At 53.4% G+C, this 22677-nt stretch overlaps 10 protein-coding genes across 10 annotated transcripts; 5 read left to right on the top strand and 5 right to left on the bottom strand.

Annotated features, from left to right (window-relative positions):
• Positions 1–258: 258 nt before the first annotated feature.
• J4E85_001864 (uncharacterized protein) lies at positions 259–1961 on the top strand (the record flags this gene model as incomplete). The annotated part of the gene is made up of 4 exons (XM_051466148.1): positions 259–338; positions 388–414; positions 480–991; positions 1039–1961. 4 exons carry the CDS (start codon positions 259–261, stop codon positions 1959–1961), a joined length of 1542 nt encoding a protein of 513 aa, XP_051330705.1.
• Positions 1962–2166: 205 nt separating this feature from the next.
• On the bottom strand, positions 2167–3108 carry J4E85_001863 (uncharacterized protein; the record flags this gene model as incomplete). The annotated part of the gene is made up of 2 exons (XM_051466147.1): positions 2167–2457; positions 2512–3108. 2 exons carry the CDS (start codon positions 3106–3108, stop codon positions 2167–2169), a joined length of 888 nt encoding a protein of 295 aa, XP_051330704.1.
• A 400-nt stretch (positions 3109–3508) lies between these two features.
• Positions 3509–5316, bottom strand: J4E85_001862 (uncharacterized protein; the record flags this gene model as incomplete). The annotated part of the gene is made up of 3 exons (XM_051466146.1): positions 3509–3520; positions 3572–5201; positions 5273–5316. The coding sequence occupies 3 exons, from the start codon at positions 5314–5316 to the stop codon at positions 3509–3511; spliced, it is 1686 nt and encodes a 561-aa protein (XP_051330703.1).
• Positions 5317–8610: 3294 nt separating this feature from the next.
• Positions 8611–9834, bottom strand: J4E85_001861 (uncharacterized protein; the record flags this gene model as incomplete). Its single annotated transcript, XM_051466145.1, has 1 exon — positions 8611–9834. The coding sequence occupies one exon, from the start codon at positions 9832–9834 to the stop codon at positions 8611–8613; it is 1224 nt and encodes a 407-aa protein (XP_051330702.1).
• Positions 9835–10602: 768 nt separating this feature from the next.
• Positions 10603–11163, top strand: J4E85_001860 (uncharacterized protein; the record flags this gene model as incomplete). The annotated part of the gene is made up of 1 exon (XM_051466144.1): positions 10603–11163. The coding sequence occupies one exon, from the start codon at positions 10603–10605 to the stop codon at positions 11161–11163; it is 561 nt and encodes a 186-aa protein (XP_051330701.1).
• Positions 11164–11671: 508 nt separating this feature from the next.
• On the top strand, positions 11672–13573 carry J4E85_001859 (uncharacterized protein; the record flags this gene model as incomplete). The annotated part of the gene is made up of 3 exons (XM_051466143.1): positions 11672–11883; positions 11932–12330; positions 12385–13573. The coding sequence occupies 3 exons, from the start codon at positions 11672–11674 to the stop codon at positions 13571–13573; spliced, it is 1800 nt and encodes a 599-aa protein (XP_051330700.1).
• Positions 13574–13832: 259 nt separating this feature from the next.
• Positions 13833–14693, bottom strand: J4E85_001858 (uncharacterized protein; the record flags this gene model as incomplete). The annotated part of the gene is made up of 1 exon (XM_051466142.1): positions 13833–14693. One exon carries the CDS (start codon positions 14691–14693, stop codon positions 13833–13835), a length of 861 nt encoding a protein of 286 aa, XP_051330699.1.
• A 407-nt stretch (positions 14694–15100) lies between these two features.
• Positions 15101–18100, top strand: J4E85_001857 (uncharacterized protein; the record flags this gene model as incomplete). Its single annotated transcript, XM_051466141.1, has 4 exons — positions 15101–15233; positions 15442–15496; positions 15547–16515; positions 16627–18100. The coding sequence occupies 4 exons, from the start codon at positions 15101–15103 to the stop codon at positions 18098–18100; spliced, it is 2631 nt and encodes an 876-aa protein (XP_051330698.1).
• Positions 18101–18922: 822 nt separating this feature from the next.
• J4E85_001856 (uncharacterized protein) lies at positions 18923–20689 on the top strand (the record flags this gene model as incomplete). The annotated part of the gene is made up of 4 exons (XM_051466140.1): positions 18923–19004; positions 19056–19561; positions 19618–20139; positions 20195–20689. 4 exons carry the CDS (start codon positions 18923–18925, stop codon positions 20687–20689), a joined length of 1605 nt encoding a protein of 534 aa, XP_051330697.1.
• A 300-nt stretch (positions 20690–20989) lies between these two features.
• On the bottom strand, positions 20990–22538 carry J4E85_001855 (uncharacterized protein; the record flags this gene model as incomplete). Its single annotated transcript, XM_051466139.1, has 2 exons — positions 20990–22072; positions 22122–22538. 2 exons carry the CDS (start codon positions 22536–22538, stop codon positions 20990–20992), a joined length of 1500 nt encoding a protein of 499 aa, XP_051330696.1.
• Between the last annotated feature and the right edge of the window lie 139 nt (positions 22539–22677).

The raw sequence follows: 22677 nt of genomic DNA, 5'->3' as shown, positions 1-22677 counted from the left end.
GGGACAACCACTGCATTCTGACCAACCCCACTGTCTTTTATCTTCTCGCTGACCTTGCATTTCCCTTTCCTTCTCCTCTCCGCCCCTGCGCCATCCCCCAGGAGGGTCGCATGTCTGGTGCCGTCGTTTGCGGACCCCCGAGAACATTCACGCCTACATCTTCGCATATAACAATACTACGCTACTAGAGCAGTCGACTGCCATTGAGTCTGAGGCAGCAACGAAGCATCCGCGATTGGCTGGGTCCTGTAGCGCATCATGGACGACTGGACGTCGAAACAGCTCCCTGAGCGCCTTCCCTTCTCCAAGAAGCGCCTTCCCAAGAAGGTCATCTTCTCGTGCGTACAGCTATGCATGCATAAGAGCAGTAGAAACTGACCAGCACAGATATATTGGCGACTACCTCATCATACTGCAAGCCCACCCTCTCCGCGTCACACGACCTCCTTCCCAGCTCGATCCGGCTAACAAAGCCATAGTGTTCTCATGATAACCTTCACCATTGTCGACAAGATCCCGCCCTTCCACCAGCACTTCGCCCTCGAAAACTACACCCTGCACTACCCATTCGCCGAACATGAGCGCGTACCCGTCCCGTGGCTATGCGTCTACGTTATCCTCGCTCCCGCTGCGGTCATCGCACTCTACACCATGGTCATTGATGGGCTCTTCTCACACCAGACGACAATGCCCGCAGGCAGGGCTGGCATCAAGCGCCTATCAGGGAGATATCGATTCAAGGATCGGTTGTGGGAGTTGAACTGTGGCATCCTTGGTCTTGGCCTGAGCATTGGCGCCGCCTTCACCATCACGGGAGCCTTGAAGAACGCGATTGGCAAGCCGCGGCCGGATCTGATCAGCCGCTGCATCGTCGATGAAACCAAGCTCAATCTTGAAAAATACGCATTACAAACTATCGACATCTGCAAGCAGACTGACAATTACATCCTGCAAGATGGTTTCAAGAGCTTCCCCTCTGGGCACAGCAGCGGTATGTGACATAGCCGCACAAATAAAGCATCTACTAACGCCCTCCAGTCTCCTTCGCCGGTCTCTTCTACCTCTCTATCTACCTCGCCGGAAAGCTACACGTTCTCGATGCAAAGGGCGAGGTCTGGAGATCATTCCTCGTCATGGTTCCTGCCCTCGGAGCTGCTCTGATTACAGGAACCCGTATCATGGATGCCCGCCACCACCCATTCGACGTCCTCTCTGGCGCCCTACTCGGCATACTCGTATCATGGGGCTCCTACCGCCAATACTTCCCTCCTGTCTCCGAGACATGGCGCAAGGGACGTGCATACCCAATTCGAGCCTGGGGTCAGGCATCACGCGCACCACCGCAGCCCACGATAATGGTCGATGAGGATGTACAACCGCTGCAGCGCATGGCCAAGCCGGCGGACGAGGAACGCGGAGAAGCGTCTGGTTACTCGTCTACAACGGCCGTGCCTGAAGGTAGCGGCGATCACACTGGCAACGTCTTCCGCCAACAGATCCACAACTCGCAACGCAGACGCCAGGAATCGGGATCGCAATATGGCGTTGATCGCAGCGATACAGCAGCGTCAAGTAATTACCGAACCGGCACGATGGGGTCCACCATGACTTCGAAGGTGCACACATACCAGAATCAGTTGCCAGCTACGAATCCCTTCGCAGTAGATGTTGCGCGTCAACGTCAAATGGACACTTACGACTATTCGTCTTCAGAAGATGACGACAACTACGAGTTGCAAGCAAGGACTGGCGTGTACAACCCAGTATCTGGGAGGCTAACAGACACTGGATACCACCCGCCAGTGGGCCTCTCCCCAGTACCCACGCCACCGCCTCCAGTCAATACAATCATACCAAACCAGCAGAGGACGATGTCGCCTACGGGAGATTTGGCGGATAGCAGAGGCGCTCCACCAATGCCACCGCCACATGCCATAAGTACGGCGCCTCAGCAGATTTGATAGGAAAACGAAAAGCCTTGTTTAGCAGAACGCCCGGAGTTGTTTTTCTAGACATGCGACCAAGCATATGTTAGCATGTTAGTGTATTGAATATACGTGTAATCTTCACCCAAGCATGGTCAAGACGTCGCGCAAGTGAAGTCTGTATTACAACTACTAATTCAACAGCCCACATCCCCAAGCAAGAAGCAACAGGGGGATGAGCCTATCCCCTGCGTCTTGTGCTTGGACTCTTGCCCGCGGCATTCGCATACGACGGCGTAGCACCGCTCGAGACGGCACGCGCCATTTCCTTCCTGTCGGCCGCGATGGGCTTTTCCAACTTCTTTGACTCCGTCTTCTTGGATGCGGGCGCGTTCCAGTAGTATACGACCTGGCAGAAGAGGATAGCGTTGAGGGCGAAGCCAGCGATGAAGCCGTAGAGGATGAGCGGGTCGTCGACTTCCTGGAGAGTTGTAAAGATACGAGATAGGGAACCGAGGAGGTAGTTGACAACCTAGTCACCAAATTAGTAAACCATCACCCGTAATGTAGAAACATGAAGACTTACAGCAAAAGCGCTCAACTGGCCCGTCCCACCCTCACTCCACACCGTCAGAATCTGAGGCACCTTACTCGCAACACCCAACACACCAGCCGTCGCCTGAAACAAGCTCAACTTCTCATTATCAACCCACTGGTCATTAAACAGCGCCGCGCCCGCCGCCGCCAACCCGCCAATCCATCCCGCAACGCCCACACCCCGTCCACTGTACTTGAGCACCAAACTCGCAATAGCGATATTCTGCACGAGAATAAGCGCCGTCTCGCCATACGTGCTAAACGGGAATCCGTGGCGGACGTTGTACGCAAGGCTAATGAGGTAGCTGCTTGATTCGAGGAGGTAGGACAGGAACGAGAGGCCGTCGGCGGACTGCGAGTTGAGCAGTTTGAGGAGCTGCGGGATCTTGACGATGGAGGAGGCGCCGATGATGCCGATGCCGAGGCCCTTGGAGATGGCGAGCTTGACGCATTCCGTGGCCGTGATGTCGACGTTGTAGATGAGGGTTTTGTAGCATTTGGGGCCGAGGAGCGAGATGCCGACGTCGGCGATGGGTTGGGGCAGGTTGTGCGTTATGGGTTGGATGGCGGATTTGAGGGCGTCCATGGTGGGTGGTTGTGCACTGGGGGGCGACTTGTGCGGGTTCTTGGGTTGGGCTGAGAGGGGAGGACACTTTGCGGATACGAGGCGTGAGGGTCTGAACTTTTGGCCCGCACGCACGCTGACGCAAGGCTTGGCATGCGTAGGGGTTCGTGTGTCTAGACAGACATATAGATGGCGCATCGTGTCACATCAGTTTTTGCCGGAGCTAATTGCTACATCATACATTACTACTGCCATTACTGCCATTACTGCCATTACAACCATTACAATGCTGTCCGCCCTAGCCACGACCGTCGAAATGCGAGAAGAATGCTATGGTATACTACAAAATGGTCCCGTCAAGTAAAAGGTGTCCGAAGACTCGCGAGATGGTAAAAGATCAAAGCGACGGTCCGGTATCTACTTAAAACACGTACTGTAGATATGTTAGCGACGATTCAGTCAAGACGCGAGATGCTGGACTTACCGGAATGAACAAATAAGGCACCTGCCTCTCGTACTCCTTCCATGCCTCACCGTACTTCTCCCGGCACTTCTCAATGTCTCTCAGCGCCCTGTGGATGATCATACCCGCAAAGAACACGGAGTAGAACCATGGGAACGGGCTGCTGAAGCCGGTGATAAGACCCCAGCTGATTGCGAAGAAAAGATCGCACGTGTAGTGAATCTTACGCGCCTTGCCGTACCAGCCGTCAGCCAGAATCTTGTTGCCGTGCGATGTCTGGATGGTCTTGGGGTTGGCGATGCGTCCGTACTTGAAGTAGGGGAAGGTAGTGCGCTCGTCGACAACACCGCGTTCCTCTTGACGGAACTGGTTCTTTTGCGAGTTGGTCGTGTCCCAGATGTAGTAGACGCCGAGGTAAGCGAGGGTGAGGAGGGCGGTAAACCAGGTCGGGAGTTGGTATTCAGATGGGTGGTGGTTGGCGATGAACAGGGTGCAGTGGCAGTATGACAGAGGTACACCAGCCATGTTCCAGAAGATGAGCATGAAGCCGAGTTTCTCGTAGTACATGTCCCAGGTTGTGATGATGAGGTGCTCTCCTTTTGCGCAGGCGCCGGCGTACAGGTAGTGAGCGAAGAGCAGAAAGATGGCTTCGATGGATACGTAGCCATACTGTTCGTACTGCTTCAAGCAGGTACCGAGCGAAAGGAAGAAGAGGATGAACCACGGAATGCGGACCTCGAGGAACATCTTGAAGTCCAGAATGCCGAAGAGCCTGGGGTTGAGCTCCGCGCCGAGGAAGAAGTCGACAATGGGGTTGTCAGTCATCCGAAGATCAGCGCCGCGAACGCGAGCTGAGACGTATGCGATTGTCGAGCAGAGGAAGCCTGAAAGGATGGCTACGCTCATGATGTGGCCGAACTCGTCAATCAGAGTGTACAGCTTGAAGATACCAGTGAAGTGGAGGGTCAACATGATGACAATGCTGGAGTAGAAAGACCACATGGCCGAGCAGTAGTAGTCCAACTGCTTTCCACCAAGATGAGGCAGAGCCTTGCCCTTGCGGTAGACACCCGGCATGAGCATGTAGAAGGCCATCTGCATGAGTCCAAAGAACCAGTAGATCTGCCACGCCTTGTTGTTCGGGAACGCCTCGGTCTTTACCAGATACCACATGTGTCCAAAGAAGTCGCCGTAGCTCTGGCCTGCGGTCGGTGTAGGGAATTTGCCGTCGTAGAAGGTCGCTCCAATCCACATGTAGTACATGAGCGCTGGGAAGCAGATCATCATACTGCCCATACCAATGGCGCCTCCGAACTCGTGCAGGCCGGACTTGTCCTTTGGCGAGAAGAACTTTTCCGCCTCCATCTTGTAGTCCAGCTCGACGATCTCCTTTTCGCTCTTTGCGCGCCCGTTTGCGTTCCCGTTGGTGTGTCCATTCGTGTAGCCGTTGGCGTGTCCGTTTCCGTTGGCATGGCCATTGCTCTTTTCCTCGACTTCGTGCTTCACATCGCTGTCCCCAGATCGGAGAGGCTTCAAGAAGTTCTCTGGCTCGGGCGTTGACTCGTATCCATCGTCGACATCGGACGCAAGCGATTTGCGTTGCGACTTTCTGCGCCCGGGGGTCTCGACGAAGCCAGGACGGTCAGGCTTTCTGCGTTATGCATGTCAGCAACTAATGCACATATCTGCACAGTATGCACGCGCGACCTGGCATTCACTCACTGGGGCGTCTTGCCGGCCTGCGACCGCGTCACTCGCATTGACATGGCTACTGTAGGTGCGGGTGTGGCGACGCGCTGTTTCAAGGGGTTCAGACTCGAAAAAGATGAGGCCAAATTTTTGGCAAAGATGACAAGATATGAAGTAGAAGAACTGCCGCTGAAAAAGGTACAAATGCCGTCACAGCACGATCATAAAGGCTATGTACACCGCGCGAATCACCAATGGCACAAAAAGCGGCGGTGAAGTCTTTGTGTTTGTTGACAAGTAGTATGAATTCGGGGAGTTGCTCAGGGCTAGGGGTAATTTGCGCCAATCGGAGCGCGCAGGGCCCGAGTCCGTGACATCAACATGGGACGCTACTGGGTAATTACGGTCTATACGGATGTAATTTTGCAGTGGAGTGCCTGACGTCGCGACGTGAAGTCTGAGAGAGTAACATGACGTCGTAATCTTTGTAAGTACCCCGACACCCGAATGCTAAATGATGCTAGAAGTTCCCAGGACCAGCATGTGCTTAGCGAAAGTATAAAGTTCGCTACAATGAAATCCACCGCCATCCACCGCTACACCAGTCTTCCTGTGTGGTACTTGCATGCCGTCGTATGGGCCGAGTTGCCCACTCGCCTGACGTTGTTGTAGTTGCAAAGACAGATCCAGCAAAACTCAAAGCGGCATTTCGAGCCTATGAAAGTCAGCAAGCGGTCATTGACGTCTAAAGCAACGCGAAACTTACATGTCATGTGGTCGCAGCCATCGTTCTTCTCAATATTCCATGTACATCCGGGACCGGGACACTTCTTGGTCAGCTTCCCGATCGCTTGAAGACTCGCTTCTTCTTGTGCTCTCTGGTCTCGCTCCTTGCGACCAGAAGATCGATATTCAAACTCCTCACAAGTTTCGCCTTCGTGCCATGTGTTCTCGTGGATGATGCAGACTTTGTGTCCACATGCTACGCATGTAAAGATGTTGCCTTCGACACCGCTCATGTGGATCTGACCGGAGTCACACGCTCGACACCATCGGAAGTTGGCTGTGTCATTGTCAGCTTTTGAAACCTAAAAGTGTTGTTGCTACGACTCACGATCTTCGCTGAAAGCTGCTCGGGCGATGAATGTGTCGTATTGCTGGAAGATCTCCGGTTGCGCGTATAGCCGGATCTCATGGTATGACAGCACTGTCTCGCATTTGCTCCCTGGACATTTGGCTTCGTGCCAGCTACTACTTTGGAGCTGCGCGGTTATCCATCCTGAGTAACAGTCTGCACACGTCTCCGGTCGATGATCACATTCAGCAAGAGAGGGTAGGTCGACAACATGAACGCTATCGCCACAGACGACGCAATCACGACTCCGCAGATGCGTCCTCTCATCTACGTAGGTGCTCGTCGTCTGTGGCGTATCGACTGGCCTTGCGTTGTATTGATGAAAAGGCGATACACCATCAATATCCATAGGCTCTCCATACAGCGCCACATAGTCTTGGATTCGCGCCCTTTCGGGAACAACAACTTTGGCCTCGTCGGGTTCGGGGTCTAGATCGATAGGATGCTCTCGTGTGCCGATGTTGGTAATGGCGCGCCGCAAACTGGCCAATCGTCCACTCTTTTGAGACGGTACCCGAGGAGACGCAGCTCGAGGTGCAGATATTTCAGACCCTTCCGCAATGCGCGAAGCTGTCGTTCGATAAGCCGCATCCTCTTCCCGTTGTAGATGCTCAGCCAGCAGACGGTCTTGCTCTTCTTGAGCTCCGTAATCTGTATCTCCCCGCGGAAACCCCAACCCGCGTGTACATCTAGTAATTCGGACTGGGTTCTGGTTCTCGATTTGCGCAACACGAGCTGCAAGATCAAACTCCGAACCTTCTGAGCTGTCCGAACTATCGGGTGTTAGCATATCTTCAGAGCTACTGCTCGATGAATCAGGACTTCGACATCGATGGTCAGGCCTCATTCGTAGAAACCTCGCCTTTCGAGTTCGTCGTCGATTCAGCGACTGTCGTGACAACCCGCCCGACTGGAAGAAGTTTGTGTTTTCGAAATTGCCTCCAGGGCGGTTCGAGCCTGCAGTCGCATCAAGTTTACTGTCATCGTCGATCATTATGGGTTCGCTATGTGTCTGGCCCTGACGAGGGCGGTTCACACCCCGCTGTGTCGTTTGTGAATGCGGCTCCTCTCGAAAGCTCGGCAAGATGGGATTCGAGACCGCCATCCTGTTCCATGCTGCTTTGGCGGCTACGGTCTTGGTTGAGGTGGAAGATTGCAGGGGAAGTGAGAAGTTTGTTGCACTACTAGACGTTGACAAGTCGGCAGGTGCAAGTGGCACATTTGGCAGTCGCAGCTTCCCCCACTGCTCGGTGAGTGCGTCTCTCACTGTCAACTGTGGAGGTTCCTTCCTATGTATCCGGGGCACGTCGCCTTGTTCATCCGACTGTAAAGGATCGTAGGAAGACGGTTGCGCGGAGACTGGGTATACAAGGTGTGGCTCGGGAAGCACAAGCGATGCAATGCTGAGACTTCTTCCAGGCTGGACAACTTCGCTTTGTTGTGTTTGTGGACGAGTCTTCAGAAGAGATCGTGGGGCGGGCTGTGACGTAATCCGGCGCGTGCGCACGTGGTCAGCCATATGTGGTTCTCGCGCGCAAGACACTGGCAGTGCAACTCGAGGATGACTGGCATTAGGCGTGACGGGAGAAGACTCGGTTATCGACTGCTTGGGACTCCCTTTCTTTGGCTTGAACTTGTGAGAAAGACGTTTCCCGAACGCGAGCTTCGATGGTCGAGCCGGCAGGTAAGTCTGAGAGAATCTGGATAATATGTTAGGACTTCATTGTAAACATGCAACATCTCGAGCAAGGTTGTATCACACTTACTCTGCCATGGTTGTGGTTGCTGTGTCTACGCAAAGTCCAAAGCTGGCTCAGCCCTGCAGACGGTTACCTAGGTAGGCTGTGCGCGCAGCACATGTGTAACAGTCTCTTCCGGCCTCCGTATGGTTGAGAAACTTCAACGGGTTGAGGGGAATTCACGCAGAGTTGAAGGTGCAATATCTGAGGGCGTCAAGGAGTGTGATGAAAGCTGAAACTCAAGGGCTGTGTGCGAGAAAGCTCACGAGGCTGGGCTTCGTGTGGCTAGAGATATTTAGGGTCCAATGTGCAAGGCCCAAAGGACCGAAGATTCATTGGAAGGCTTGAATTCAATGATCTCTCCGGTGGTAGTATGCAGCCACTCGCATCTGTACCACGCTTGCCGACCAATTATTAACCAGGGCGCTACCCAACCACTGGTCAACCCACCCAGAAGATACACCACGATTGCTCAGCCTACTTGCATCCGAAAGCTCTTAAACCTTCCGGGCGGGCTTCACTGTGCCAACACATACTCCAAACCCAACACCAGTGCTTCCATCTCCAACAACGCCTGTGTAGCGCACCTCGTCCCCATCATTGAGGTAGCGTAGCTCAGTTCCATCGCTCAGTTTGCTTGGAGCCTTGCCGTTCTTAGTCAGTTCGAGCAAACATCCATGTTCATGTTCTTGTTCGCCCGACACTGTCCCGCTAGCTACCAGATCTCCCGTGCGGAGTCCACAGCCGCCGATAGTGTGGTGCGCTAACATATGCCTGAAGGTCCAGTACATCGTCTCATAGCCAACCTTGCAGGTCGTAGTCTGAGTACCGTTTCGGGTGATCTGACCTTCAAGCTGGATGTTGTAGTTGATGCTGTTGGGATCGTCCATGAAGGAAGCTACAGGCTCCATACGAGGCGGGGCCGAGACCTCATGGGGCTTCAATGCTTCTAGTGTAACGACCCAAGGGGTGATTGAAGTCATAAAGTTCTTTCCGTTGAAAGGCCCAAGCGGATTCATCTCTAAGCCTTGGATGTCTCTCGCGCTCCAATCGTTCAGCAGAACCAGTCCGAAGATATGGTCGTCCGCGTCCTTTGCGTTAAGATACGTCCCAGCTTGGACGGGTTTGCCGATGACTGCCGCGATTTCCATCTCGTAGTCCAAGCCGCGTGACGGGCCAAATATGATCTTCTTCTCTGGAACGGTGTAGTCCTCGATGAACTGACCCAGAGGTCTTGTAACGGATGCGCCTGAGACTGTGATTGAACTCGACCGGCCTGCGTAGCCGACGGGGTATTTCATGAAAGCAGGTGGGTAGGCACGAACTCCTTGCACTGCTTCTCCCGCATTCAGAACATGGTTCGCTGAAGCGCTGTAGTCTGTGAAGTCTCCGACACTGACTGGCATATGGAGGGTGACATTGCTGATGTCCTCTGAGCAATTGCCGTGCGACTTGCTCTTGTATGCTTCTTGTATCGCAGAGCGTACTTGACTTTGTATGTCTTTTCCCAGCGCGGCAAATGTGTTCAACGTGGATTCGCGGAAGATGGAGGACAGCGGTGCTGAGATGGTTTTGAGGGAATCATGCTCCGCGAGCTCTGCGAGGAAGATGACCTCGTCGCCGACGCGTGTGGCACACTGTGGTGCAGAGCGCTTCGACGAGCTTGCGATGCCGTATGGGATGTTGTTGACACCGAAGTGCGAAGCGTAATTGTCTGCCATTGTGTCTTGAGTCTTGGGTATTCCGGTAAGATTTTGGTCGACTAGTTAGCAAAGAGCGATACACGATATCCAACTTGCAATACTCAGATTCCAGACTACAGTTACCAGCATTAACCCGAACCTAAGCTCGCGAGACATTGTGTAGGTGGGGATTACCATCTCGGATACAGCTCCTCCACATCCCATCAACTCCTGTAAGCTAATATGTCCGGAGCTGAACACGGCAATGGTCGAGAGTGGAGACTGAGCGTTCCATGGTTACCCGGCTGACGTTGATGCAGCTATTGATCGCGTCCAGTCCAAACTTCGCGGGACAACCTTCAACCGACGGCCGTACGCGTTCGGTCTAGCACGGAAGTAGGCAAGCGCGTCCGTCAATCGATAAGCAGGACACGCGTCATCTTCGCTCCCAAGCAGTGCAGCCTGTGTTGCTTTCTTACACCTGACTCCAAATCGAAGATTTTCGTACATCCCCATTTAATAACTCTATTCAAAACAGTTGGGGAAGCTTGCGTACTATGCAGGACCCCGCACGGGATACACCGAGCCTGCGCCGGCAGATGGCGGATGCAGGGTCTCTGCCCTCCACATCGGGATCCTGTTTATGAGTTCACCTGTAGACGGGTTCTGCGCGACGCGTTTTGGATGTACATGATCATCAAGTCTTGAATCTTCTTTCAAATCACACGAAGTGTCTGTATTCATACACTACAATCCGAGAATCTTGACGCTCAGTTACCTCTCCATACCCCCAGATTACCTCCAAAAATGGCCTCCAAACCCCAAATCGCCAATGACCTTCCCAAGGTTAACCGCTTCATCACAACCCACGATCCCACCACCAAGAAAGCCATATTCTCCGATGCAGTCCCAGAAGAAGCCAAAGTCGACCACATTCCCAATGCCGACTTCCGGCTTGGATACGTTACCAAGGGATTTCCCGTCGATCTGAACAAAGACGCCGACCTCGCGGTTTACAAGCCTTACCTCGAGTCATCTCCAGGTCTAGTCGTTGGAGGAGGAACAGTGCTACGCTTTGTAGACGTAGCACCTGGCCATCTTTCACCTATGCATCGCACCGTTTCTCTTGACTACGGTGTCGTGCTGGAAGGTGAGATGGAGTTGGTGCTGGATTCGGGGGAGACAAGGTTGATGAAGAGAGGAGATGTTGCGATTCAGAGGGGCACAATGCACGCTTGGAGAAACACCAGCACCACGTCTTGGGGACGTATGATGTATGTTCTACAAGAATGTAAACCAGTAGAGGTCGGTGGTGAGGCCCTGAAGGAGGACTACGGAAACATGCAGGGTGTTCCAGCATCGTCGTAGTCGCAGTACTACTTGTAGAAACATGAAGCCATCGCATCATCGCGCATATACATCATCGTGCTCTGAACCGTGCTGTGTCATACGTATCTTCAATCATATAATTTTTGACATCGTATGAGGGCGACATATGATTGTCCTCAATGGCCTAAATTGGAATGGCGTTGCTGGTAGATAGCGAAAGCTCGCCTGAGGCCGGTTGGTCAATTGTCCCGAGGCAACGAAAAGTAAAAAGCTCGTACGAGGCCGGACCAGGTGCCAGATGTTGGGTCTGTAAGAAGGCGTGTTCCACCTGTTCGCGTGTCTGTAATCGTGGAAGGTCAACTTAGGTAACGCGCCAATTGGAAGGTGCCACCTCCACATTCCGAAAACTGCCCCTCGAACACTGCCGCCGCACCTTACCAGCGGCGCGTTGTCGGCACGAGCATCCACTACGCGTCGCAATATGATGTATATATCCAAATGCTGGAATGAAGTATGTTTCTCTCTTCCCAAGTACCAAATACACAAAATGTCTGACCAGCTAGAAATCAAAGATGCTTACTCGATTGACGAGTCGTCGTTTCCCTACATGTACGAGCAGAATGTCGCAGTGCCGCTGAAGACATCCTCAAAAGGCATCATTCGATGCAACGTGTACCGGCCGAAGTCCACGAAGGAGGGCACCAAGCTTCCTGTGCTGGTGACGTACGGACCGTATGGAAAGGATATCCACTATAAGGAGTAAGTCGAAACGGAGGTTCTCAGCCGTGCAGCAGCTAACATCTCCAGCTTTCACGGAAAGTCGTTCGCCGAAGTCAACCCCGAACATCACTCCGATCACTCAGCATGGGAGACGCCAGACCCAGGTTTCTGGACGAAGCATGACTACATCATCGTGCGCGCCGACGAACGTGGCTTGGGCCAATCTCCAGGCTTCTTGGACACCATGTCGCGAGGAACAAGCGAGGCTTTCTTCGATGTCGTCGAGTGGGCGGCTGAGCAGCCATGGTCTTCTGGAAAGGTTGGCCTGCTCGGTATCAGCTACTATGCTGGATCCCAGTGGCGTGTGGCGGCACGCAAGCCCAAGGGGCTGGCTGCGGTTATTCCCTGGGAGGGCATGAGCGATTACTACCGTGATCGATGCCGCCATGGAGGTATCTTGAGCAACAAGTTCATCGACTTCTGGTGGTGAGTACCTCTCACAATCTGCTGAATTTCGGATGCTAACTTGGCTTTCACCAGGAATCGCCAGGTCATCACGAACCAATATGGTCGCCCAGGTCGTGCCGAGCGCAATTGGGGACCAGACACCGTCGATGGTGACCTCTCAGAAGAAGTACGCGCAAGGAACCGACAAGACCAGACGATCGATACCGCCGCATTCAAGTACCGCGACGAATTATACTATGCAAGCAAAGAGTACGACATGAGCGACATCGAAGTACCGCTGCTCTCAGTCGGCAACTGGGGCGGCATTCTGCTTCATCTCCGCGGAAACATCGAAGGCTACGCACATGCGGGTTCTGAGTTCAAGTACCTACGGATGATCACGGGAAGGCACGACTTGCCATTCTACTACAAGGAGGAAGTGGAGATACAACGAAGCTTCCTCGATGCTTTCCTCAAGGGCGATGACAGAGTTGGGTGGTCTGTTAAGGGCAAGCTTCCTCCTGTTGACATGGTGCTGCGCAAAGGCGACATTGGATTCAATGACGCCGAGAAAGAAAAGGTGTATGAACGACGAACGGAGAACGAGTGGCCCATTGCACGAACACGTTATTCGAAGTTTTACCTTACGCCATCCCAGACTTTGACGCAAGTCCAGCCCATCACCAACAGGCCACAGAAGCTGTCGTACGAGGCGCTTGGCACCCTTGACAACCCCAAGCTTCTCCAGTTCACCACTGCGCCATTCGAGGAGGAGACTGAGATTACCGGCCACATCGTCGCACACCTGAACGTGTCCCTCTCAGCGCACTCCAACGGTGTAACGCCATCCGACATCGACCTCTTCCTCACACTACGCTACATCTCGCCCGAAGGCAAAGAAGTCTACTACACCGGCACAGCAGGCGATCCCATTCCCCTCGCCAAGGGCTGGCTGCGCGTCAGCTTCCGCAAGACCAACCCAGACCACCCCAAGCACCGCGAATACCTCCCATGGAGAGATTACTTCAGCACCGACGTCCAGCCCGTCATACCCGGTGACGTATACGCCGTGGATGTGGAGGTCTGGCCGACCAATGTCATTGTTGAGAAGGGCGGCAAGATCGTGTTCGAGATAAGCAGTGGTGATACACAAGGTAGTGGTATCTTCCAACACAACCATCCTGAGGACAGGAGCGAGGAGAAGTTTGCGGGATGGAATCATTTGCACTTCAGCGAGAAGGCTGTGAACTATGTCACTCTGCCGATTGTGCCATCTAAATAGATCAGTAGATATGTAGTCTAGGAGAAAATTCGTATATCGCAACATCAATATGCCCATACCGTTACGGCAGTATCGTACATTCATCATAAGTCGCGTAAGCACTGCCACCCATTGCGAAACACTAACAATTCAGAACAGCGTTGATTCAGGTCTTCAGGTATTTCACGACAGAAAATCGCAAATTCGTTGGGAGTGACAATGTTGTGTTAGTCATGAACGCGACAAGAAGTGAATTGGATATATATAGTACTCAAAATATCTACTCCCATCTTCCGACAGTAAACTGGCTGTTGCACATGTTCACCAACTCCCAATCCTCAGCCCCAAGCACACACTCGTCGCCATCCCTCTTGCTCCCGTCAACAACCCCAGCCACAAAGCACGCCGCCATATAGTGATCGTCGGTGGCATGCGCATCCCTGAACATGGGATGTTTCATCAACCTTGTAATACCACGAGTCAGACTACCCTTCTTCGCATCCTTCCTACAGCAGCGAACAAAGACGTCCTCAACACTCTGGCGGAACTCCAGCATCGGAGCCTCCGGTGGGTACGGCTGGGCAAAGTTGTCCGAATACCTCAACATCTGTGCCCAGTGATTCCTGTACAGGTTGTGTACCGCGCCACCCGTCCCGATGATCAGGTAGCCCTCGTCGCGGAACTTGGCCAAGATGTTGCCCACACGCGCATGCAAATGTGGGTCGAATCGCGAGTTCATACTGATGATCGTAGTCGGTGGGCATTTCTCAGGGAACATCCGAATGAGAATCAAGTATGTGTCGTGGATCCAGTCAAAGGTCTCATTCGGTCGCGCATCGATGCCCTTTTCTCTCAGCGCTGCTATGCACTTCTTTCCGCTCTCGAGATCGGGGACGAGCTCGTAGTCTTTGTATTTGCGGGGGTGGACGTATGCGACGGGGGATTTGATGGGCTTGGGGTTCATGGCTACGTCGATGCGGTTTACGCCGCGGGCGTCCCAATGCGCGCCCATCATAATCACGCCTTTAAAGCCGTGGGAGAGGGCTTCGTCGCCGCAGGCTTTCCAGTAGGTGGCGGATTGGGATTCCTCGCCCAGCATCATAGTTGAGCCATGGGAAAAGAAGTGTACGGGTGGCGCCATTGCGGTGTGTTGTTTCAGCCGAAGACTGAGTTGGAAGGGATGACCAAGATAGTAGATGATCAGGTTAGATGTCCGTGTCGCGAGGTTGTGGCGGACTTGTCGCGATATTGATATCACACGGCCAAATTGGCAAACGTCGTGTCCAACACGCGGCTTCACTGGAAGCTTTACCCATTATGATCAGCGCTGTATAGGCAGTCCCAGGTGCTTACGGCGGCAAAAGTCGTGATGTGGGGAGGGTTGGAGGAGAGGCCGAGCGTCTAGCCGAGGGGAAGAAGGCACGCCCGTGTCCTGTCGATCTCCGCATTCCTCTCCACCCACAACCTTATCTCCAGCTTCCCTCCACTTTCCTCTGTCCCTCCGTCCCGATGCCATCGTTCTTCGAAGCCACCCGATAGCACCTCAGCATGCAGACTGCCCCGACATCAGCAAATGTCCAGCTAGCCAGTGCAGAAGCCGAACCACCACGCCTATTCCAGTGTAGCACCTGCAAACGGTCCTTCACGAGAGCGGATCACCTTACGAGGCACGTGAGGGCGCGTAAGTGCTTTTAGAATTAGTGAACAATGTGGTCCGTCAGCCGTGTGCCTGACTACTTGCAATTGAAGCTAGTTGGCCGTCATAATGGCGTCAGACGCGTTCGCGTCGTTGACTCGCGCCGAAAGAACTGCTTTTTCGCGTCTTGAGCATCTTGTTCGCTTTTGATGTTCATCATGTCCCATTCACCATGCTAATCCAGCACTGACAGATACGAAATCTAAGCCTTACATCTGCCCCGTGTGTTCTAAAGGCTTTGCGCGAATGTGAGTGCTTTATTGCATGCAAAAAGTTATACTCCGCTGATATGTTACAGAGATCTACTCAAAAGACACGTAACAAATCACGACACAGAGCCTGCAAGCAAGCGACAAAAGCGCGAGATCGCTCGCGACACCAGAGTCGTTCAGGCCTGCGAAGCTTGCTCCCAGAGCCATCTCCGCTGCGAAGACGAGAAGCCATGCAGTCGATGCAAGAAGAAGAAGATACCCTGCCGGGTACCTGAAGTCCCGGTTACAGACGAAAACGACATACATGAGATTGATGCAGTTCATGCGGCGCAGGATCTGCTCGATTTGTCGAATGGCTTCGATTACCCCTCATCGCTGCCGGCTCACGGCGGCAGCGTCAATACATCTGCATCTACAACCTCAGAGACTCCAGAACCTTTTCACAACCACGCGACCCTAGTCGTTACCGACGCGAATACAATGCACCGACACTCCGTAGCTTCGGGCGATCTCGAGACAAGGACAGCAGGTATGGGCGACATGCAGCCACCACCGCCCAACAACGGCGGCGGCCTTGTCGCGATGAACCAGAACTACGAAGACCCGAGCGCATCTATGCCTTTCTTCGATAATTCGATTGCGCACTTTGACAACACGCCAGGGCACAATCCCTTCTTGCCAGACTATTTCCGCAGCATGCCCCCATTCGAAGCGTTCCTTTCTGGCCAGGCAACTCCACGGGGTATTATGGACCTCAGTTTCGATCTAGATGTTGGCTTGACCGACCTTGATCTCGGTCTCCTTGATCAATACAACTTCCAGGTCCCGTTCGCTGCTGATACACCATCCACGGACGCCCATGGCGCTGAGCAACCCGTACCCGAGACTGATACGGCTCCTGTGAGGGCGGAAGCATTCAAGCAGAGCATCTGGCGTTATCTTCCACAACGTTCCAGGAACCCCACTGCGGAACAAGTCAACCTGGCTGTCCCGGACACAGAGAAGGACGGTTATAGACGCTCAAACTTCACACACCGCCGCGTTGTGGCAGAGAAGTATGTTTAGCTCCGCGATTATGGCGTACAATAGATCTATACTGACGTTCCTTCTAGACTACCACGTGCCAGCCGCGACCGGTTGATGGCTTTGGTTCTCGACACCTGTAGCCGAGAGAACGTCAAACGTATTGCATCGGCATTTCCTAGCATGGAACTACTGGACGGTCTGATCCAGTATTTCCTCTCATCGCCATCGATAGACGCGCCAACGTGGTTTCACCTTCCTACTTTTTCACCCTCGAAGTTGAACCCGGAGTTGCTTGCTTCTGTCGTGTCTGCTGGAGCGGCCACTCTTCCTGACATATCTTTGCGAAAGCTGGGCTACGCTCTGCATGAGGCTTCCAGATTAGGGCAGTCCAAATCATTCGAAGAGGACAACACAGCTATCAGGGATCTTCAGCACTTGCAGACGTTCCTGCTGCAACTCAAAGTTGGCATGTGGAGTGGCATCAGCCGGAAGATGGAGATTGCAGAGAGCTTTCTCCAGCCGCTGATGACGATGCTTCGCCGTGGTGGTCGCTTTCGTCGTTCGACTTGGAAGGAGATCAGTCCGTCTCCTGACGACCAGGGCTCTGTTTTGGAAGACAAGTGGCTGAGTTGGGTTAACCAAGAGTCCTTTCTTCGCTTGGTTCATCGCGCCTTCGAGTTCGATCGGCAGTCGTCGATGGCATTGCTTAAGCCACCACTGCTTTCCTACGCGGAGATGCAATTACCCTTGCCGAGTCCGAACTCATTATGGCAGGCCAAATCCGCCGCAAACTGGAAAATGGCGTACCTGAATGACGCATCGGCAACTGCGAAGCGACCATCAGCGACCGAATGCCTACTTGATCTTGAGCACCTCACTCAACACGACTATGCAAATTCGACTTATCTGTACCTGATGTGGGGTCCAATATGGGAATATCGTCAGATGTGCGCCTTGACATCTAGGTCACAGTCGCTGTCAACCAGCAGCCTCATTCTGTCGTCGCGCTACCAAGAGCTTACAAAGCAGCTGGAAGATTTCAGGCTCAGCACACCTCCAATGACTAAGAGCATTGAGATAACACTGGAGATGTTGCTAGTTCATCTCAACGCACCTCTCGATGACATTCAGCTCTTCGCGGGTATCGAAGGGCAAGAAGAAGCACGCAGCGCGTACCCCGGCCTTCGAGACTGGGCAAAGACTCCCTCAGCGCGTCAAGCACTGTGGCATGCTGGTCAGATCTTGCGCGCCGCTGAGGTGCTACCAAAAGCTCTGCTTAGTAACTTCAACGCCATTGCTGTGTATCATGCGGGGCTCATACTATGGGTCTACGGCTTTCTCAGACGATCCGTAACAACAGAACAGATCGACACGGCTGTTGTGCTCAACGGTGACGACTCGCTGAGCGCCCGCAAGTTCATTACTCTGGATCGCGGTATACCGGCGATCAAAAACTCCGGATCACAACATCCTACCCATTTGAGCGATGTTTGTGGAGTCATGGACGGTTTGACGCAACTGCTTCGAGCGCACCATGACGCGTCAGAACCTTCTCCGCCGCTGGTCGGCAACTTGGTGCAATTGCTGGAAGGCCTGCGATCTGCCATAAAATGAGCAAGTCAGCACGTATACTGGTAATTTGGACTCGCACATGTACGACTATATGTAGGATATCATGAAGCGCCGGCGCATTGCTATTCTTCATCAACATTTGGTAATAGTCATATCTCATCTATGAGATGTTCGGTTTAATTCAACACCCGAGAGCCAGCCCATGCGGATGGATGACTCCCGCTTCAAGCCTGTGAATAGCGATCAAGACCGTCAATCCTTGGTGCCGACCTCGAGCCCAGCGCTCTGGACGGTTCTTACGCACGTAAATGCCCCATGCTTGCTCATCACGCCAAGGCAATACTGTCACAGTACACATGCAGCAAAGCCGCGCACGTTCCCCACCCGTTCTCCACATGTCAATGCATCTCGCTGCATCCTTCCACCGCACAGCCGGAAAAGGTCAGATCCAAGGATTCCAAACTCGATCTCGCGCCGTCATGTTAGCTTCTCCCTTGCACAATCCGCTGCAACTAGCTTTCTCCAGATGCAAACCCCGCAAATCTTGGCCGTATCCAGATGGTCTTGGTCGCCTCCACATTCCGAGTTACCCCAGACTGGGGATGCGACGGAGTCCAAGCGTCCAATGAGAGTGTTGTGAGGCGCTATGAAGCCTGTCTGATTTGTCGACGGCGAGATGCCAGGCGTAACACACCGACGTGCCTTGCAAAGGCGTGTTGTTCAACGGTTCGACCGTGCGGTCTATTTAGATTGGAGGACTATGGCCGCAAACACCACCGTTGTTGGATATTGTCGGCATCGCAGAATCATCTCCGCGGTTTTCTCGCTCGCCCTGAATCATCAGATTGCTACTGATTCATCGCGATGACTTCTCTAAAACAGGCGTTCAGCATCTCGAAAGAGGAGGTGAAGAATGCCCGACCGCCAGGAACCGCAACGCTCGTTGGTAAGATATCACCAACTCCCCTGAACGTCTTGCTAATAAAGCTGCCATCAGAACATCTCGAATGGACAGCGTCGCAAACAAATCACGATGAGATCCGTCTCGTGCCTCAGCCATCCGCCGACCCAGCGGATCCTCTCAATCTGCCCATGTGGCGCAAGCTCGCAGTGCTGGCTGTCATGTCGATACATCCATTCGTGGTAAACTTCACCAGTGCCTCCATCTCAAGTGCATTGCCCATCTACGCGTCCACGGGCGTGTTTGGCTTCCCGCCAAAGACGTTCTCGCAGTTGACGTATTTCATCGCGTGTAACATTCTCATGCTGGGCGCGTCGAACTTGTGGTGGGTTCCGCTGGCGAACACGTTCGGTCGCCGCCCGGTTGTGCTGGGCAGCTTGTTGCTCCTGATTTTCTCGAGTATGTGGGCTGGTCTTGCGACTAGCTTCAACAGTCTGGTGGCTGCGAGGATCTTCATGGGTATTGGGGGTGGGCCGGCTGATGCTGTGAGCCCGGATGTTGTTGGTGAGATCTTCTTTGTGCATCAGCGTGGACGTGCTTTGGTAAGTCTTCTTTCCCACATCTTTCGAGTAGACTGGCACTAACAGAACGTCCACAGGCCATATACACGGTCATGTTGTCCTTCGGCTCCCTTGTAGGCGCCGTCGCGGGTGGCTATATCGTCGCCGACATGGGCCTTTCCTGGCTCCACTGGATGAACGTGCTCCTCTCGGCCATCACATTCGTCCTATGCCTCTTCTTCCAAGCCGAAACCCTCTACGACCGCAAATCCACCACCGTCACCTTCTCCGACGACCCCGATAAGCAAACCGTTGAGACCAAAGAGAGAGTCGTCGTCGCAGATGCCGCCAGCCCATCTTCTTACCCATCCTACTCCTACGCTAAGTCTCTTCGACTCTGGTCCTACCGCCCTGGTCTCGTGCAAAACTTCCTTGCTCCATACAAGACGCTCAGACTACCGGGTGTATGGCTAGTGTCAGGGTGGTACGCCGGCCTCGTCGGTCTCATCGTCACCATGTCGAGTGTAGGACCTCAACTCGTTGCCGCGCCGCCTTATCTATGGGGAAAGAACGTCGGACTCATCAACATCGGCGGTATCTTTGGCGCTCTTCTCGGATGCGTAAGTTCCTATAACCCTACCATCAGGGTTAGCGTTTACTAATACATATTTCCAGGTCTACACCTACCTCATCGCCGACTTCGCAACCAAGCGCCTCGCAAAGAAAGATCTCCACGGCTTCTCGGAACCTGAATCCCGTCTCGTCACCGCACTGCCCGCACTCGCCCTCGCCACAATCGGCGCCTTGATCTTCGGCTTCGTAGCGCAGAACCCCTCGCCTACAGGCTGGGTTGGTCTGCAATTCGGTTTCGGACTCGTCGCTCTCGGGCTCATGCAAGCGCCATCCGTTGGCTTCAACTACCTGATTGAATCCTACGGGATGCTTGCTGGAGACTGCTTTGTTGCTGTTACATGTGTGCGTGCTATCATTAGTTTCGCATGGACGTTCTTTGTCGGCGAGTGGGTTACGCATCAGGGTGCTGCGGAGCCGTTTGGTATCTTCGGTATGCTGATGGGTGTGTTTGGGCTGTTGACGATTCCCATGTTGATCTGGGGGAAGCGGTTGAGGATCTGGACTGCTAAGTGGGTTCCCGAGGGCGCGGGTTTGTAAGAAGAGATGCGGACCTGGGGTTATTATTGCTGAGTAGCTCCGTTAGTGCTCACCGTATTACGTAGTGTACAATCTCGGATTAACGTCTTCATTGAGCGTGTCTTCTCTGATTTTCCTCGTGATGTTCAAGTGCACAGTCATTCTAGCTCTTTCTCCTAAGTCTGGCGCCCGTGTTCTTGATGACCAGCGAGCATCGCGCTGCCATCTTCATGATTAGCGCATCACGACAACCACGCAACACAATAACCTAGCTCTCTGTAAGAATGCGCAATACCATTCAATCTATATTACACCCCACCCTCAAACAAACGCCCACCTCCTCAAGCCCGCCCGCACACCAAAGAATAGCGCCGAGCCAATACATGTCAAAATAGGAATACCGTACACACCCAACCCGATAAAGATACCCTGCTCAAAGTAACCAATTGCGATTGACTCAGCGCGCTTCTTCTCTTTAATCTCCTGTGTCGCTTTGCTAAGCAGCTCGGCTGCTGCCTTCTTCGAGTCCTTACCCGAAAGGACCTTCGACATTGTCGCTTGCGAGGCAGGTGCTGCGATGTATGCGGGCGAGATACGAGTGAAATGCTGGGCTGTGTATCGCTTCTCCACATCGACGGGCTGGAAAGACGGAGCAGCCGGGCCGAGAAGCAGACGGAAGGGAATGCTGTTCGTGAATGACGCGTCGGCGTTGACGAACTGTGAGAGATATTTGCCCGTGGACGGGGTGCCGAAGTGGTATGCAGCCAGCAGACTCTGTTGGGGGTCTAGGTCGTCCTCGACGAGGCTGATAGCATGTTCCAAAGATGTGATTGCTGAGACGCAGAAGACGGGCTGTGGGGACTTGGATGGTAGGGAGGAGAGGTTGGTGAGCTCGACGACGGCGCCGTTGTCGCCTTGTGTTATGGTGTTTAGCTTCCAGGACTTGCTGTCTGTGAGCGCTTGGAAGGTTTCTGCTACGCGTGAAGACTTCTTGTGCTCTCTTGCGTTGGTTGAGCCGTTTGACACGCCACTGGATCCGGCCAGGAAGGGGAGGGAGTGTCGAAGAACGTGCTCGAGGAATTCCTTCTTGATGAACTCGTTGACGAGGACGACGTCGGGGGCGTATGGTGATGTTCCACCGAATGCGAAGCGTGCTGTTACTAGTTGCTCGGCTGCTGATGCGAGATCTGCTGTGCGGTCCACAACTGCGACGATTTTGTTTCGTGGTGATACGAGTTGTGTGTATGTTGGCGAGCTGACTTGTGTCTCTTGGAATACTTGCAGACAGGCTGATAGTGAGTCTGAAGGAGGATCGGAGGAGGTGACAGCAAAGGTATCTGATTCGAGAGCTTCGGTAAGCAGCTTTCGGAGTAGGGAAGGAAGAGCGCGAAGGTTGTTCTCGAGCTGCAATCTAATTAGATGGCGTTCTGTATTGAGGTTGCAGAAAACTGACCTTCAGTGCTATGCAGCTGCCGGTTGCGAGACCAGCGCTCAAAGGTGCAATGACCGAGAAGAACGGCGTATGACTTCTTTGAGGCTCGATATACGCAACACCCCAAGGTTCTCTCTTATCACTAGCATCTTTGCCATTGGTGATTCTGTACTCGGCTTCCAGCTCTTTGGCCGCATCAATCGAGCCATAGTGCTCCTTGACCACATCCAGGGCAAGCGCAACCTCGGTGATCGCCTCTTCATCCGACACGTGCGTATCTTGCTTCAGAGCATCTGCGATTGCATTGCTGCTGTTGCGCAGCGCATCATGCAGCGATTTGAGTTGTTTGAGACGGAAGAGAGCGTTGTGGCAGCGGGCAGTAAGCGCAGTCGCCTGCAGATTGGCCAGCGCAACTTCGGGGGTGATGGGCGACGACATTACAAATGGCAGGAACAGACCGAACAACAAAAATGATTTTCCAGAAGAAATGTCCTCCAGACTGCGATATGTAATGTAAGCTCTAGGAGGTGTACGGATATTCTGACACGGCAGTCAGCCCATTTGCGCCGGCAATGCT

The sequence above is a fragment of the Alternaria conjuncta genome (assembly GCF_024043145.1).
Source record: "Alternaria conjuncta strain BMP 0040 chromosome Unknown scaffold_2, whole genome shotgun sequence".
Classification (NCBI taxonomy): domain Eukaryota; kingdom Fungi; phylum Ascomycota; class Dothideomycetes; order Pleosporales; family Pleosporaceae; genus Alternaria; species Alternaria conjuncta.
This window is presented reverse-complemented; position numbering and strand designations above follow the sequence as displayed.